Source organism: Castor canadensis, chromosome 11 (assembly GCF_047511655.1).
Source record: "Castor canadensis chromosome 11, mCasCan1.hap1v2, whole genome shotgun sequence".
In the NCBI taxonomy this organism is placed as follows: Eukaryota; Metazoa; Chordata; class Mammalia; order Rodentia; family Castoridae; genus Castor; species Castor canadensis.
Window position 1 is genome coordinate 117,856,434 of NC_133396.1, and position 19,581 is coordinate 117,876,014.

Sequence of the window (19,581 nt, forward strand, 5' to 3'; positions counted from 1 at the left end):
TAATTTGGGTGTCCATCTCAGTCTCCAATCCTGGAGATGGTGCCTCAGATGTTGTTCTGTAGTTGTCTCATCAAAGGGGACACATAAAGTAGAACAAAACTACACACACACACACACACTCACACACACACAAAAACCCCACCAAGTGTCCCAAGTTCAAATGCAATACAGTTTCAGTAAGTTTTTCAGCATGCAGGTGTAATTCGGTTGTTCTCTCATCAAGGATAGGGAGAAAAAGAAAAAAAAGAAGATTCCAAGATGGCGGCTAGAGGTAGGAAGCAGAAAGCAATCCTCCTATAGTGAAATCTTGGAGAGACGCTGGAGACACACTTTGCAGGCATAATCAATGAGAAAAGGCAAAACTTTGACCCCTCCACATCTCCAACCGGTGCAGAGAATCTCCACTTCACGTTATACGGAGAAACGAGGAGGGCCTCCGGGGCCGCCAGTGGCGGCGCCCATACGGCGTGGAAGACGCGGACCAGGTGAGCTTCGCGGTACCGCAGTAGCCCCACAGACAAGCCTGGGCCAGAGCAGCATAGCCCCCTGGACAGACTGACCTCCACCCGGGAAAAAAGAGAAACTGAGTAATAAGCAATAAGAACAGTTAAGACACGCTGGAAAGAGGGTGGGGCGCCCTGAGCGCTGAAGATTGGGGGAAGGGAATCCTTCCCGGGACTGTAAATAAACAAGCCAGGCGGGCTGGAGAGCCTCTGGCAGGAGCAGGAGCGGGGCGCGCGCCCAGCAACCAGGAGTGGGGAAGCTTGTGAGAGGAGGGAAGACCCACTTCCCACGTGAACTGTAAACAAACATGGCAGCTGGCAGGAGCAGCAGCACCGCCGAGTAAGCAGGAGCAGGAAAGCTTGTGAAAGTGGCAGTGGGAGGAAAACTTCAGAGGAGAGGGGAAAAGACCCACTTCCCATGTGAACTATAAATAAACACACAGGCCTGACAACGCGGGGGCAGTGTCACCTTTCCCAGTGCTTGGAAAGGGGAAAGCCTGTAGCAGAGGCTCCCGCACAGGAGAACTCTGAGCAAACAAAGCCTGTGGGACCAGGTGAGTGCTAGCTCACCCCAGAGACCTGCATAAATAACGCCGCCAGCTACAGGCTGAGAGCAGCAGGCAGGCAAGCCACAGTTGCAGATACCACTCTCAGAACTGTCTCCAGACGCTTTTTTTTCTTTTTCTCCCTACCTTTGATGAGAGAACAACTGAATTACACCTGCAAGCTGAAAAACTTACTGAAACTGTATTGCATTTGAACTGGGGACACTTGGTGGGGCTTTTCTGTGTGTGTGTGTGTGTGTGTGTGTGTGTGTGTCTGTGTGTGTGAGTGCAGTTTTGTTCTACTTTATGCATACCCTTTGATGAGACAACTACAGAACAACATCTGAGGCACCAACTCCAGGACTGGAGATTGAGACGGACACTCAAATTATTAAGACTGAAACTGCATTGCATATAAACTTGGAAATTTTTTGGTTTTTTTTTTTTTTTAAATTTTCTATTTTCCATTTTATTTTAATTCATTTTTATATATAGATATTACTTTCATTTACTTATTTTTTATTTTTTTTATTTTTGATTTTCAATCCTCTCTCTGTCTCTCTAATGTCTGTTCAGCTTACTGTCGGTTAGTACACTAACATTCCCTGTTTATACCTTTGAAACTCTCTTATCTGATACCTTGTTCTGCTTTCTCCCTCTTGTCTGTATATTTGTTTTCCCCTTTTCTTTAACTTCTTGCTTTCCATCTCAGCTCATTCTTCCATTCTAAATATTACCATTGTTATTATTACAAGCTAGAAAATACTTAATTACACACAGTACAGGGACAGTAACAACACCAAGGACAATGACGGGAAGACAGAAAAAAAGGGAAACCAGTTTCCCCACAGCAAAAAATTAGTACAGGAACCAGAGCGGAATGAAGAAAACAGATACTCAGATCCACACTCCAACAAAATGAAGGTAAACTATGCCAAAGGACCCAATGAAGCCCACAAGAATAATTTAAAAGATGACATACTATAAGTACTCAATGAGAATTTTATAGAGAAGATACTGGATAGGGTCAACCAAAATGTACAGGAGACACTCAAGAAATTCCAAGAAAATAAAGATAGAGAATTTGAAAAAGCAAAAGAAAAAATAAAGGAAACCATAGAAGCACTGTATAAACACCAAAGTGAAACAGAGAACACAATGAATAAATGGATAAATGAACTCAGGACAAAAATAGACAACAATAAAGAAGAAAACTGCCAGGATATGGAAAACCTCAGAAAAAAGAATGAAACAGAACTGCAAAACAAAATGGAAGGCCAATCCAGCAGAATAGAACAAACAGAAGACAGAATCTCAGAACTTGAAGATGAAATGGTAATTAAAGGAAAAACCGAAGAACTATAAATTAAACAACTCAAGACCTGTGAAAAGAAAATGCAAGAACTCACCGACTCCATCAAAAGTCCAAACTTGAGAATCATGGGCATCGAAGAAGAAGAAGAGGTGCAAACAAAGGGAATGCGTAATATATTCAACAAAATAATAATGGAAAATGTCCCAAATCTAGAGAATGATATTCCCATACAGATGCAAGAGGCCTCCAGGACACCAAACAGACCAGATCAAAATAGAACTACCCCACGACATATCATCATTAAAACAACAAGTTCAGAAACTAAGGAAAGAATATTGAAGGCTGTAAGAGAGAAAAAACAAGTAACATACAAAGGTAAACCCATCAAAATCACAGCAGACTTCACAACAGAAACATTAAAAGCAAGAAGAGCGTGGGGTGAGATCTTCCGGGCACTGAATGAAAATAACTTCAACCCCAGGATACTCTACCCAGCAAAGCTATCATTCAAAATAGATGGAGCAATAAAAGTCTTCCATGATAAGCAGAAACTAAAACAATATGTGACCACAAAGCCACCATTACAAAAGATTCTGCAAGGGATTCTGCACACAGAAAGTGACACCCAACTTAACCATGAAAAGGCAGGCAGCACCAAACCACAGGATAAGAAAAAGCAAGACAGTAGAGAGTAACCTCAACTTAGGTACACACAATCAAACCTTCAAATAACTAAGAAAACTAAATGGCAGGAATCACCACATACCTATCAGTACTAACACTTAATGTTAATGGACTTAATTCACCCATCAAAAGACACCGCTTGACAAAATGGATTAAAAAAGAAGATCCAACAATTTCTGGCTTACAGGAGACTCATCTCACCGACAGAAATAAGCATAGGCTTAGGATGAAACGCTGGAAGAAGATTTACCAAGCCAATGGCCCCCGAAAACAAGCAGGAGTAGCAATAGTTATCTCTGACAAAGTAGACTTCAAACCTACATTGATCAAATGAGATAAAGAAGGACATTCCATACTAATAAAAGGGGAAATAGACCAACAGGAAATAATAATCATCAATCTGTACGCACCCAATTTTATCAAACATACCCAGAAAGACCTAAAAGCATATATAAATGCCAACACAGTGGTTGTGGGAGACTTTAACAACCCATTATCATCAATAGATAGGTCATCCAAACAAAAACTCAATAAAGAAATCCAAGATCTAAAATATGCAATAGATCAAGTGGACCTAGTAGATGTCTACAGAACATTTCATCCAACCTCTACACAATATACATTCTTCTCAGCAGCCCATGGAACCTTCTCCAAAATAGATCATATCCTAGGGCACAAAGCAAGCCTCAGCAAATATAAGAAAATGGAAATAATACTGTGCATACTATCTGACCACAATGCAGTAAAAGTAGAACTCAACAACAAAAGTAAAGACAAAAAACATGCAAACAGCTGGAAACTAAATACCTCATTACTTAATGAAGAGTGGATCATCGATGCAATAAAAGAGGAAATTAAAAAGTTCCTGGAAGTCAATGAAAATGAAAACACAACCTTCCAGAAACTATGGGACACAGCTAAGGCAGTCCTGAGAGGAAAGTTTATAGCCATGAGTGCATATATTAAAAAGATTGAAAGATCCCAAATCAACGACCTAATGATACATCTCAAACTCCTAGAAAAACAAGAACAAGCAAATCCCAAAACAAATAGAAGGAGAGAAATAATAAAAATAAGAGCTGAAATCAACAAAATAGAAACCAAAAAAACCATACAAAGAATTAATGAAACAAAAAGTTGGTTCTTTGAAAAAAGAAACAAGATCGACAGACCCCTGGCAAACCTGACTAAAATGAGGAGAGAAAAAACCCAAATTAGTAGAATTAGGAATGCAAAAGGGGAGATAACAACAAACACCATGGAAGTCCAGGAAATCATCAGAGACTACTTTGAGAACCTATATTCAAATAAATTTGAAAATCTTAAAGAAATGGACAGATTTCTAGATACATATGATCATCCAAAACTGAACCAAGAGGAAATTAATCACCTGAATAGACCTATAACACAAAATGAAATTGAAGCAGCAATCAAGAGTCTCCCCAAAAAGAAAAGTCCAGGACCTGATAGATTCTCTGCTGAATTCTATCAGACCTTTAAAGAAGAACTGATACCAACCCTCCTTAAACTGTTCCATGAAATAGAAAGGGAAGGAAAACTGCCAAACACATTTTATGAAGCCACTATTACACTTATCCCAAAACCAGGCAAAGACACCTCCAAAAAGGAGAACTATAGGCCAATCTCCTTAATGAACATTGATGCAAAAATCCTCAACAAAATAATGGCAAACCGAATTCAACAACACATCAAAAAGATTATTCACCACGACCAAGTAGGCTTCATCCCAGGGATGCAGGAGTGGTTCAACATACGAAAATCAATAAATGTAATAAACCACATTAACAGAAGCAAAGACAAAAACCACTTGATCATCTCAATAGATGCAGAAAAAGCCTTTGATAAGATCCAACATCATTTCATGATAAAAGCTCTAAGAAAACTAGGAATAGAAGGAAAGTTCCTCAACATTATAAAAGCTATATATGACAAACCTACAGCCAGCATTATACTTAAGGGAGAAAAATTAAAACCATTCCCTCTAAAATCAGGAACCAGACAAGGATGCCCACTATCTCCACACCTATTCAACATAGTACTGGAATTCCTAGCCAGAGCAATTAGGCAAGAAGAAGGAATAAAAGGAATACAAATATGTAAAGAAACTGTCAAAATATTCCTATTTGCAGACAACATGATCCTGTACCTTAAAGACCCAAAAAACTCTACTCAGAAGCTTCTAGACATCATCAATAGCTATAGCAAGGTAGCAGGATATAAAATCAACATAGAAAAATCATCAGCATTTCTGTACACTAATAATGAACAAACTGAAAAAGAATGTATGAAAATAATTCCATTTACAATAGCCTCAAAAAAAATCAAATACCTAGGTGTAAACCTAACAAAAGATGTGAAAGACCTCTACAAGGAAAACTATACACTTCTGAAGAAAGAGATTGAGGAAGACTATAGAAAGTGGAGAGATCTCCCATGCTCATGGATTGGTAGAATCAACATAGTAAAAATGTTGATACTCCCCAAAGTAATCTACATGTTTAATGCAATTCCCATCAAAATTCCAATGACATTCATTAAAGAGATTGAAAAATCTACTGTGAAATTTATATGGAAACACAAGAGGCCACGAATAGCCAAGGCAATACTCAGTCAAAAGAACAATGCAGGAGGTATCACAATACCTGACTTCAAACTATATTACAAAGCAATAACAATAAAAACAGCATGGTACTGGCACAAAAACAGACATGAAGACCAGTGCAACAGAATAGAAGATCCAGATATGAAGCCACACAACTATAAGCAACTTATCTTTGACAAAGGAGCTAAAAATATACGATGGAGAAAAGACAGCCTCTTCAACAAAAACTGCTGGGAAAACTGGTTAGCAGTCTGCAAAAAACTGAAACTAGATCCATGTATATCACCCTATACCAAGATTAACTCAAAATGGATCAAGGATCTTAATATCAGACCCCAAACTCTTAAGTTGATACAAGAAAGAGTAGGAAATACTCTGGAGTTAGTAGGTATAGGTAAGAACTTTCTCAATGAAACCCCAGCAGCACAGCAACTAAGAGATAGCATAGATAAATGGGACATCATAAAACTAAAAAGCTTCTCTTCATCAAAAGAAATGGTCTCTAAACTGAAGAGAACACCCACAGAGGGGGAGAAAATATTTGCCAACTACACATCAGACAAAGGACTGATAACCAGAATATATAGGGAACTTAAAAAACTAAATTCTCCCAAAACTAATGAACCAGAAAGAAATGGGCAAGTGAACTAAACAGAACTTTCTCAAAAGAAGAAATTGAAATGGCCAGAAAACACATGAAAAAATGCTCACCATCTCTAGCAATAAAGGAAATGCAAATTAAAACCACGCTAAGATTCCACCTCACCCCTGTTAGAATAGCCATCATCAGCAACACCACCAACAACAGGTATTGGCGAGGATGTGGGGAAAAAGGAACCATCTTACACTGTTGGTGGGAATGTAGACTAGTACAACCACTCTGGAAAAAAATTTGGAGGCTACTTAAAAAGCTGGACATCGATCTACCATTTGATCCAGCAATACCACTCTTGGGGATATACCCAATAGACTGTTACTCCAGAGGCACCTGCACATCCCTGTTTATTGTGGCACTATTCACAATAGCCAAGTTATGGAAACAGCCAAGATGTCCCACCACTGACGAATGGATTAAGAAAATGTGGTATCTATACACAGTGGAATTTTATGCAGCCATGAAGAAGAACGAAATGTTATCATTCGCTGGTAAATGGATGGAATTGGAGAACATCATTCTGAGGGAGGTGAGCCTGGCCCAAAAGACCAAAAATCGTATGTTCTCCCTCATATGTTGACATTAGATCAAGGGCAAACACAACAAGGGGATTGGACTATGAGCACATGATAAAAGCGAGAGCACACAAGGGAGGGATGAGGATAGGTAAGACACCTAAAAAACTAGCTAGCATTTGTTGCCCTTAACGCAGAGAAACTAAAGCAGATACCTTAAAGCAACTGAGGCCAATAGGAAAAGGGGAACAGGTACTAGAGAAAAGGTTAGATCAAAAAGAATTAACCTAGAAGGTAACACCCACGCACAGGAAATCAATGTGAGTCAATGCCCTGTATAGCTATCCTTATCTCAACCAGCAAAAACCCTTGTTCCTTCCTATTATTGCTGATACTCTCTCTACAACAAAATTAGAAATAAGGGCAAAATAGTTTCTGCTGGGTATTGAGGGGGGGTGAGAGGGAGGGGGCGGAGTGGGTGGCAAGGGAGGGGGTGGGGGCATTGGGGAGAAATGAACCAATCCTTGTATGCACATATGAATAATAAAAGAAAAATTAAAAAAAAAAAAAAAGAAAAAAAAGAGTCTGGAGACAGTTCTGAAAATGGTATTTGCAGCTGTGGCTTGCCTGCCCACTGCTGTCAGTCTGCTGTTGGTGGTGGTGTTATTTATGCAGATCTCTGGGGTGAGCTTAGCACTCACCTGGCCCCGCAGGCTTTGTTTGCTCAGAGTTCTCCTGTGCAGGAGCCTCTGCTACAAGCTTTCTCCTTTCCAAGCACTGGGAAAGGTGACACTGCACCCGCGCTCTCAGGCCTGCGTGTTTATTTACAGTTCATTTGGGAGGTGGGTCTTCCACCCTCTCCTGTGGAGTTTTCCTCCCACTGCCACTTTCACAAGTTTTCCTGCTCCTGCTTACTGGGCAGTGCTTCTGCTCCTGCCAGCCACCATGTTTGTTTACAGCTCACGTGGGAAGTGGGTCTTCCCTCCTCTCCTGTGGAGTTTTCCTCCCTCCTCCACTCTCACCAGCTTTCCTGCTCCTGGTTGCTGGGCGCGCACCCCTGCTCCTGCCAGAGCCTCTCTGGCCCTCCCGGCTTGTTTATTTACAGTCCTGGGAAGGATTCCCTTCCCCCAATCTTCGGTGCTCAGTGCACCCCACCCTCTTTCCCGCATGTCTTTATTGTTCTTATTGCTTATTAGTCAGTTTCTCTTTTTTCCCGGGTGGGAGTCAGTCTGTCCAGGGGCTATGCTGCTTTGGCCCAGGCTTGTCTGTGGGAGTACCAGCGGTACTGTGAAGCTCACCTGGTCCGTGTCTTCCCAAGTCATCTGGGTGCGGGCGACTGGCAGCCCCGGGGTCCTCCTTATTTTGTCCTTAAATAATGATTCCAGTAGGTCTTTATTTGTCAGATGAGGAAAATTAGTCAGGGATAGATTTTTTCTTAATTTGAAAACACTTCCACATATTTGAAACTGAGTCTTAATTGCATATAATATTTTTGAATATCCTTAAAATTAACGGTAAGTCAAGCCATGTCTTTCCATACACAGGTTAATTCCCTCTCTGATAATTCTGCTTGCAAATATGAAAAGCTTGATTCAGTCCTAGTGGAAGGAAAGAGAAAGAAATGACAGTGACTACAAAAGAGCTTTGATGTCTGTTTCCACATCTCTGTGTTAAAGTACTGAGTTTTTATTGAAGTTCCCATATTTATTCCACATTTCATATATATGTGTACCTTATGAAGAGTTTTAACTCTTATCTTCTAGCTGGTATAGTATTATCTGTGGATATATTACTCTTCTCAACAGCAGTTTGAAGAAGAAAAATACTATTTCAGCTGTTTTGCTTGAAAATACTCTACACAAGTGCTTTTTACATATTTGGTATAATATAAACCAAGTAAATATAAATAATGTGAAAAAACACTATAAAAGAAAAAGAAACATACTTAAATACTCCTAAAAGGGGAACTGTGTAAAAAATATACCAGGGCAAGTCTCAGTAGTCATAAATTAATGCTATTAACTAAGAACTTCAAGTATAATTAGTACCTTGATGGGACTATATTATTATAGAAAGATTCTTCCTTAAACACCTGACATGCATTAAACACATTTGGACCAAAGAGCTAGTAAACGAGAAAGATAAAACAGTGCAGTTGTGAAGACTAAATTATCTGCTGGCTCTCTTCTATTTTCAGGGTTTCCATGTCTATATTTTGATTTCTTTATATAGTGCTTAATGCTTAATTCCCCACTTCCCTTTTAGTCATATATTCCTTACTTCTTTGGAATTTATTTTCATTCAGTTCTAAATTTTCACCCTGCTGAAGCTTCCCATGTTTTGTGTCAAGAGGAAAAATGCCTTATTACCTTCTTGTCTATTTAACATTTCAAGTTTTTTTTTCCCTCCCTGTCTTGTACCTAATGAGCAAATTATCTAAAAATAGATACGTTCATCATTCTACAAAATGTTGTATCTTCTCTAGATTGGAGGCCAGTGTAATTGTAAGAGACATCTGCCTGGCAGACAGTGCAATCACTGCCAGAATGGATTCTACAATCTACAAGAGTTGGATCCTGATGGCTGCCGTCCCTGTAACTGCAATGCCTCTGGGACAGTGGATGGAGATATTACCTGTCACCAAAATTCAGGCCAGTGGAAGTGCAAAGCGAATGTTATTCGTATGTGTAATGCAAAGTTTACAGTCACATCTCTATTACCATCTGGAATAAAATTCTCTATTTGATTTCTTAAGTGAAGAGTAAAGTTCCTTGCTCAGGGCAGACTGGAAAAAAAACAATTTGGATGAAATTAACTGTCTAAAAATGATTAAATTAATAATTCTATCAAACTGCAGCTTGAAGCTTAGTTTAATCAACCCTTTAGAAGTTTCTTTATTCTGTAGGTACATTAGTTCACATGGTCTCGTACTAATAAGTCATAGAAAAACATAATTTGCTTACTGCATAGATGTTTCTTTTAGAAAATTAGCACTTTTTCAAAATGTTTTGCACTTAATGAGTTTTAACCAAATCATTTTCATGCCAGTTTCCTTAACAGACAAAAATAAATGAATTTTTTCAAAATATTCTGTGCTACAGGGTCCTTTGTGATAAATCTTTCCATTTTTTTCTATTATATTTCTTTGAACTGTTCCTATGAAATGCAAAGTAAGTCAACATAATTCTACAGATCATGTATATTGCTAGGGTTAGTTATAAAAGGCCACATAATTTTAATTTTGTAATTCAGTACCAGGCTGATTATAATAAACAGCTACCTTTGGTGTTATTTATCATTTTTTTATACAGACATGCTTTTTTGTTTGTTACTCCCACAGGTATTTTTCAGAAATTAGATTTGATTATAGCAATTTATTACATCCAACATTTTTGAGGGGAACCATCACCACATAAGGACAAAATTCATCAAGTGCCTAAAATGCACTGTGTACATAATGCACTTTGAAATTTTGATATATGAGAATATTATGAGGGGAAAATTTCCTGATGAAATGAGTCCTGTATTGTAACTGAACATTTCTTGGTTCATTTTGAAGTTTAAAAAAGACCTTTGCCTTTATATTGTCATTCAAAACACCACATCATCACTGGTTTTTCTAACACTGACCTGAACTTTGTGATAATAAAAACATGTCTGGCAGTGGTAACACACATGCGTGCACACACACACACATACACACAAATGCATATATGCATATAAATACACATGTACATATCATTTTAACTACCATTTTAATTTCTGGACCATAACCTAATTTGCTTATTTCTTTTGCATATGTAGATTTTCATATGCCATGTTTCATAGTTTTGATATACAAGTATTTCAATTTAATTAAAAGTAATGTAGTCATGCCTAATGGTATTTCATAAGCTCTCTCTTGTTTAAAGAAAGATTACATCAAAGTGTATAATATATCTTGCCCTTATCCACCTCAAGCATACACTTACTTTTTAGAAAGAATAACTAATTTATAAAGAGAAGCACATCTTTGTATGTATCATATATAATGCTGAATGAATTTTAAGATCTTTGAATTCAGTCTATAAGGCATCCTTTGGTCTTTAATGTGAGGTATATTTTAAACTCAAGATGTGAAAACAAAAGTCAAACCAAGGCCTTTACAGACAATGGTTACTTCTCTCTGTCAAGGGACTCTCTCCTAAGATGGTTATATTGCAGAGCTTGGGGGAGGAACAATAATCAACATTTACTTAGGATTTTTTTGTCATCTTCCTGCCATTTATGTATTGCCATTTACCTGTGCTTTTTTTGTTGTTTGTGATAGTTTTCTTCAGGAAAATATAAATATGTATTTTGTGAAGACTAAGTATTCATTTTAATATTACTATAAATAATTATTTCTAGGGTTATTTCTGCAAATGCAGCACTTTTTAAAAAATATGAACTTGCTATGTTCATATTTGTATGTATTTTCCTAATGAGATTAGCAAGTAACCTTGTTCAATATTACCTTGTTAATAGGATAAAAGTAAAAACCTAGAAAATGCAAGTGTGTGTTGTGTCTGTTTCAGAAAGCAAACTGTTAACAAAACTGTTAAATCTTGCTAATGATTCTATCACCAGTAAAATACATTAGCACCAATAATTTTATTAAAGTAGGTCATTCATCTAGAATAAAAAGGGAAAAGAATGTGAATTAAATGCCAAGTGTGCTAACTTGCCTGTACTTGTTAACACCGAATGTGATGCCCTGTAGGCTTTCCTGAGTATCGTTAGGAATAGATTACCTGTCAGGAATATGTATGGCATATTCAAATAAGCACTGTGCATATTTTTAAAACTGATATGATATGAATCCATGTAGACCAATTTTAATAGTTCAAAATGAGTCATAATTCTTGTTAACAATACAGTTATTTTTAAAATTTGCAGCAATCGTGGTCCTTTTTTATTTTCCTTATTGAAATTAAATGATATGCCTTAGGTGAGTCATTCATCACTGTTAAAGAACTTGCTTTCCACTGGAGTTCTTAAATTGTTATCCATATATGTACATGTGTATTATGCATTCTCTCTTAGGCTGGCAGTGCTTTTCTACATACGAGCACCACAGTGTGTATTTACTTTCACTTTGCGACTAAGTGCTTTATTGCAATTATTGCAACTCTACATAGTTATTTTAATTCGTAGATATGTGAAGACTACATAAAGAAAAAATTGCTTCTAAATATTTATTATCCCATTTTAAAGATTCCTTTTTCTTGTAATGCCCTTTTGGAGACTAACCTAAGTTGTCAAGAGATTTAAGTTTAGGTGACAAAACATTTTTCTCCATTTATAATATATATTTATATATATATGTACTCCTTTAAGAAAAGTAATATAAAGAGCAGAATTCACTTACAGTTTAAAGAGGTATGTTCTGAATCACACAATTTGACAAGCAATAGGATTGCTTTATGAGCCAAGGAGAACATAATTTATATTAATTGAAGATGATAAACTATAGAAGCATGCAAAAGGATTAAAATAAAAATTGATCTGGATAAGTTTTATTTATATTAATTATTTAACTGTGTTATATGTCAGTGTATGTGTTTTTGTCACAAAAATAGTTATCAGCTTAATGTTTTATATTTTCTTCTCTGTAGCTTCAGTAAGGTATAATGAACAAATGAAATTGTATATATTTTGGGGGGAACAACATGATGTTTTGATATATACATGTTGTAAAATGATTAATTCAAGTTAACTGACATATCTATCATTCCTCATAGTTGTCATGTTTTGTGATGAAGATTTAAGATATAATCAGTTTTTGAGTATACGATATATTATTTTTTAGCTAAAGTCACAATGGCATAAATAGACTTTCAGAACTTATGTATCCTACCTGGAATTTTGCACCTCACTTTATATTTTATTAAACATTTTAGGGAATTCTGACTTCTAGGAAAATAGCACTTGCACTGTATTTCTAAATAATCACATGAAAAGGGGAAATAGACTCAGTACATGTAACAAAAGCAACATTTGCATTAAGCATTGTCTGTGGATTCAGCAATAATTAAAGTTTATAAGGGACATTTCACAAAGTTGTTTTTGAGGCCCAAATTTGAATATATAATCTACCATTTGTGGTACTGTCTATATTTTGTATCTGCATTAGATGTCTGCAATAGCGTTGCTTGTACTTCAGCTATTTTGAATGGAATTATTTTCTCATCCTCACCTTTAAAAAATATTTTATTTTTAGGGCTTAGATGTGATCACTGTAATTTTGGATTTAAATTTCTCCAAAGTTTGAATAATGATGGATGTGAGCCCTGCCAGTGTAACCTCCATGGATCAGTGAACAAACTCTGCAGTCCTTTTTCTGGGCAGTGTGAGTGTATAAAGGAAGCCAAAGGACTTCAGTGTGACACTTGCAGAGAAAACTTTTATGGTTTGGACATCACCGGTTGCAAGACCTGTGACTGTGACACAGCTGGATCGCTCTCTGGGACTGTCTGTGATGCCAAGACAGGGCAATGTGTCTGTAAGCCCAACATTGGAGGGAGACAGTGCAATGACTGTTTGGAGGGATATTTCTACCTACAACAAAATAATTCCTTCCTCTGTCTACCTTGTCACTGTGATAGGACTGGGACAGTAAATGGTTCTCTGTTATGTGACAAATCAACAGGACAATGTCCTTGCAAGTTAGGGATAATGGGTCTTCAGTGCAACCAGTGTGAGCATCACAGATACAATGTGACAATGGGCAATCTTCAAGGTTGCCAGATGTGCGAGTGTGACTCCTTGGAGACATTACCTGGGACTATTTGTGACCCAATCAGCGGCTTGTGCTTACCTAATCGTCAATGGCAAAGGTGCAATCACTGTCAACCAGGTAAGAGAAAACTTCCATACATTTCAGTGGGTACATACTTTCCTTTTTTGTCACCTCATAACAAGTTATTGCTCTGTTTCTGGTTTGGGGATTCTAAAAAGAATCTGACCTCAACATTGTTTTTGTACTTGTACATCAATGCAGATACAATGATTTAATTTGTTCAAAATCACCTGTTGTATGTGTGCTGCCATTTGTGGGGGAGAAGCATATTAGATGTTTCTTAGACTTATTTCATAACTGAGACTTAAAGTAAATCCCCTTTTAAACAATTGAAATATCTGATTGAGAAAAACAAGAGTAAATTTTTTATTTTCTAGAGAAAGAGAAACTGGAGTTATCTGTACAGTGCCAAATATTCAGATGATAAACTGAGTTTCTGAACAAACATGACCAAATAGTTTTGCTGAAGGGTCCATATGGCATTATAGTAAAACATCTAAAATTATTTTTAAATGCCACCAAATCAGTAAACTAGTCCACTATTACATTTCACTATAACAAAACCTGTCTTTCAATTTGTTTTTCAACTGGAATATAGACCCTGTCTATTGTTCTCTCTTTGCCTTAATGTAATTTTAACTAAAATAATACTTTATAATAAATTCATCATGATACCATGATAAATATCAATGTTTATCAGGTATTTAACAGCTATATTACTTGTTGCCTGTCAACCAAAATCAGCTCTGAGTTATCTGACCCAATGGAAATGAGGGTGATGCATGTTGAAAAGGGTGATAACCCCATTAAGGAAGGGGTTAGACAAAAGTTCTGTTATACATGGGAATACATCCAACTTAGGAGATTCATTTGTAGCTTTCTTTTGATATTGGGCAATGTGACTAGTCTAAAGAGACAGAAAGGAAATTATGCTAATTCTTTCTGAGGAGTAAATATTAGAAAACATGAACTAGTTGAAACATAAATGTGGACTATATTATAACTGATGTCCCATGAAACCCAAGAATCTGTAACAGTTCAGTGGGAGTTAGGAACTGGAATGCTTCTGTTGGTACATACTACTACTTTCTTTCACCATCTATGAAAAGCAGCACTCTTCGTTCCCCTCTTTGTCTTCATCACTTTGTGGCCACTACATATCCCTGATAACTACTTATAATTTGACTTCCAGAAACACACAGTGACTTATTAGCTACATCTTGGTTAAAATTCCAAAAGGGAAATAAATTCTCATGGTCTTAGTTTGGAGTAGGTGGCTCCCTCTGAGCCAATTCTCTGTAGGCAGGAATGTCAGGTGACACAAAATAATCATGGCTTCTGGGAACCAGTCCTTTAGGTAGGAGCAAAGGGTGTGTGTTCCAGAGAAAAAGGAAGATTAATGATAGTTGATGAGGCAGTCTAAATGATGACTACAGCATGTCGTGCTCCTGGAACTTTGGGTTCATCCTTTCAAATTTGCAACTAGTTAGATTTTTTTGTTATTTTAAAATGATATTTGTTCTGTTTTCTAAATATGTTACTTTATTTTTTTAGGCTATTACCAATGCTTGAATTCAGGGCCTTATACTTGCTAAGAAGGTGACCTACTATTTTAAATATGCCCCCAACCCTTCTTTGTTTTAGTTACTTCTTGGAGAGTGTCTTGTGTTTTTGCCTGTGTCAGGCATCAAACTGCAACTCCCCCCTACCTAGGCCTCTTGCACAGCTGTGATTACAGGTGTATACCACCATGCCCATCTTATTTGTTGATAGGGTCTCACTAACGTTTTGCCTTTGCTAGCTTCAAACTACGGATCTTGCAGATCTCCACCTCCCACATAGCTTGAATTACAAGTATGTGCCACCACACCTTCATTATTTTACTTTTTATAATATGTCTAATTTTAGGAATAAGATACTCAGTTGCTTGTATAGTCATGATTTACATATCCTTATTTCTAAGTAAATCAGCAAAAACATATACAATGAATGTTATATCTCTGAGTATTTATCTTTTGTTAAAATTGAATGTTTCATTCTAACCTTAATTGTATATTTAATATGTGTCACCTATTTTAAATACCTTCTAACTTTGGATAAAACTCTGAAATAAGCTTAATAAAACATCTTTCTTTAGTCCTTTCAGTGAAGTCCTCAAAACATCACCCAAATATTTTGGAATTCATAATAATCCTGTCTGTTGTCTTCTAGGTGTTTGTGTGTTGCGGCAAACCAAATATCAATTAATTAAAGAAACAGGCTCTCCCACCCAGCACAACAATAAAAATAAAGATAGAAAAAAAGGAGAGAAAAGGTAGGAGGGAAGGAGGGAAAGCAGAAGGGAAGAAGAGGAGGGAGGAGATGGAATTGGGAAACAGAGAAAGATGACATCCAGCCTGAACAAGGGCAAACATATAGGTCATATAGGTAAGGTGTTAACCAATCCCCAAGTAAGAAGGAATGAGAAGTCAACATCAGAGCTACGTTTTAGTTTGATTGTCTAAATATTTATGTTTATATCAAAACCTGTTCACCTGCAGTTCTGCTGCATTGCAATATACATTGGAAAATGTAATGAGGTCTTTCTGCAACATTCATGAGTGAAACTTCAGCAATTTTATAAAAAATAAAAGAAACAGGTTTTCAAAAATCTAATTAATGCATAAAGCTGTCTTATTTGGCTCTTTCTGGGATGGAGAAATACTGGATTTATTCTTTCCCTTCTCTTTGTGGTCCACACTGTGGTGATGTTGTTGTTCCCAACCCTAGGCTTTTCCCCCTTCCATGGTCTATGTCCTCTTTCCTGTCTATCCAATATAGTGTTAGCAGAATAATTCTCCCCAAACACTCCTTCAGTTATAAATAGGTAGTATGTGGGTTTCTTAAAATGGGTTTTCCTTTGCTAATCACTTAGCCCAATCTAGGCCAAACTAGATAAAGTTTTTATCTTCTGAGCTCAGTCTATACATTCTGTTTTACTTTCTGATATTCTCTGACTCACTCATTTTCTCCAGGCACTGCAACCACTTCACTGTTTTATGCCTGTTGTGTGCACTGTTGATTTCTTATCTATCTTAATGCTTTCATTCATTCTTCTTTCATTCATCCCATTGACATTCTTGCCATAGCCAAGACTGGTAATTTCCAAGTACAGATTTAATTCTTCTGAAATCATAAAGAAAGGGAATCTGTATAGGAATCATTTTTGGTGTTGGTTGGTGCCCTCTGATAAGCTACAGTCTATGATTCTCCATCACTCACTTAGTGAACCACAAATATTAGTTCAACATTAAGCATTGATGTTTTAAAAGGTGGCTTAGTTCAAACCTTTACAAGTTGATGAGGAAAAAAAGAATGAAATCTTGTCAATTGTGACAACATGTGTAGAAGTGGTGGTCATTATATTAGACGAAACAAGACAAGCACAGAAAGATAAGTATGACATGATTTCAGTCATATATGGAATATCAAAATGCTGATCTTATAGAAATTGGGAGTAGAATGGTGGTTACCAGAGACTATAAAGGGTAGAGGATAGGGAATTTGATCAATGGATGCTAAGTTACAGTTAGTTAGGAGTAAGAAATGCTGTTGTGCTATTTCACAGTGGGGTGATTATAGATAACAATAATATACTATATATTAAATTAAGAAAGGAGTTTGATATTTCAAGCATAAAGAAATGTTAAGTATTTAAGAAAGTAGATATGTTTAACCTGCTTTAAACATTATACACTATATACACGTATGGAAACATTGGATGTTATCCCATAAATACATGTAACTTTTATGTGTCAGTTAAAAAATAGGCCAAGTATATGAAATTGAGAGTGAGAAGACATGATTGAAAGCTCCTTTTCTTCCACTCATTGACTCTCTAGTAGCAGTCTGCCATATTCAACGAGAAGCCTCTACCTGTTCTTCCACTTGTCCATGTCAAGTCAGTGGAAAGTAGCTTCATCTTTCAGGTAGTATATGAAGGTACCCACATCACTTCAACTCACACGCTGTTGATCAGAACTGCTTTGTGTGTTCACACATAGCTGCAAGAGAGGCTGCCAAACAAGACTCCCCATCCAAAGTTCATATCAGCATTAAAAACTTGGGCCTCTGTTAGTATGAGGAATAAGAAAGAAATGGAAACTTGATAATTAGCTGTCTTAGCTACAGTAGGATTGGCCTACACTTACAAAATTAGCTGGCAGAACATTAGTTAACTTGGGAACAAATGCTTCTAATGAATGAGTTTGTTGGTGTTTATAGAGCTCTAATTATTAATAATTTAAAAAATGATCCAAAGATCATAAAGGCCTCTGCATCCTGGAGGAGACACATGAGGTAAATCTCTTCTCAGTTTCTTCAACTGTTTCTTACATCCTGTGATTTATAGATCACTGCTATCCTAGTCATATCTATTCTATTTCCTAGGAAAAGTCACCTTACTGTATCACTGGTTCTCTGGACATACTGATTTAGGATTAAGGTCAGGAAAAGCTAGTATAGGATTGTTCTATTTTGTTGGAAAGTACAGTTAACTCCTTTCTATGTGGGTACTATTGATTTCTTAATTTTACCAAAGGATTTTTTTATTTGCATCAGTAAGCAATACTTTCATTGAGCTTAAATTCTAACAAAGATACTGACAATAAATTAACTTGCAAACAAATGTGTAAACTTAGTAGCAATGTTGTCTAGACCCTTAGTTCTACTTAATTCTTTTTCTCTATTGCTAAGTGTTCAAGAATATTACTGTGGCTACCAAATACAATTTATGTATTCCTTATCTGTGTCTGCAATGATTCTGAATGCTTAAAACTTCCTAAAAGGTAAGCTGGACAGCCAAGCTTCTTATCCACAGTGAAGATATGTTGATTGTTGATTGGAAAGGAAATATAAAGTAGCCTAAAAGGAGGAATGGTGAAATCTAAGAAAACTTGAAGGATCTGGTCTTTACAATTACTTTTAAGGATTTGTCATTTTTCTCTCATGTTTGTTTTTCTCTAATTTTTCTTGCTAAAGGTTAGGAGTGCCCGATTCAAAAAGCAGTTCAATAGGACACCCTTGTTAAAACTCTTGATTATCAGTGCTTTCAATTAAACACACCCCTTAATGAGTGATCACAATGTACAGGAGTTATATTATTGTGACTATGCAATTGAATGACATAATCCAGGCCCTCAAGACTCCGAAACTCTAATTGGGGGAATGGAATAAGGCCACCAGTACAAGTGAACGAAATGCAAGAATGCTTCAAATGTGATAATTATCTCCATTATTAGTTATGGTGCCCACTGTGCATCCTCCTTTAAAGGAGAGGACAGTTGTCCTTAAACTTTTAAAAATGAGTTTTGTGACATCTATATTTAGGCAAAGAACAAGTAAGAAATTATTCTCCTAAAAAGTAACAAACCTGTACCAGATAAACCCCCAGATGGAAAGAACCAGGAGGAGAGAGAACGACCAGGATGGGATGTATAGGAAGAAATAAGTTGAGAGTGATTTTTGAGTGTTTTCATTTTTGAATTTAGTTTATGTGATTATCAAAATTTTCATGAGCATAATTTTAAAAATAAAAAAAAGATATAAAGACTCACAATGTCCTGCTCAATCTTTCTCTCTGTAACCACATTCAGCTTTCTTCTGGTTTTCATTTGTGCATTTTTAAATGACATATTTTTTAAATACTTAATTTTAATATTTGTTTAGTTCCTTATATTTTCTCCTTAACAATCTTTTCACTTGGTTATATCAATATCCAGTCCTTTCTTGTGACTATATAAATATACTCCAGAACTATACCTTACACTTTGATTATATTTCCTTTCTTGAAAAAAAGTGTGCTCACAAAGTTTTCTATAAATTGCTTATACATATCCAGGAAATAAAACTCTGTAATAGAACTGAATTTAATACACTGATCA

At 36.5% G+C, this 19,581-nt stretch overlaps 1 protein-coding gene across 1 annotated transcript in view; it reads left to right on the plus strand.

Moving 5' to 3' along the window:
- The window catches only part of Ush2a (usherin), a 759,580-nt gene that overhangs the window by 169,726 nt on the left and 570,273 nt on the right, over positions 1-19,581 (plus strand). The window contains exons 12-13 of the mRNA XM_074048325.1: positions 9,326-9,521; positions 13,082-13,717. Of these exons, the coding sequence (XP_073904426.1) occupies positions 9,326-9,521; positions 13,082-13,717 (832 nt within the window). The remainder of the gene's footprint in view (positions 1-9,325; positions 9,522-13,081; positions 13,718-19,581) is intronic.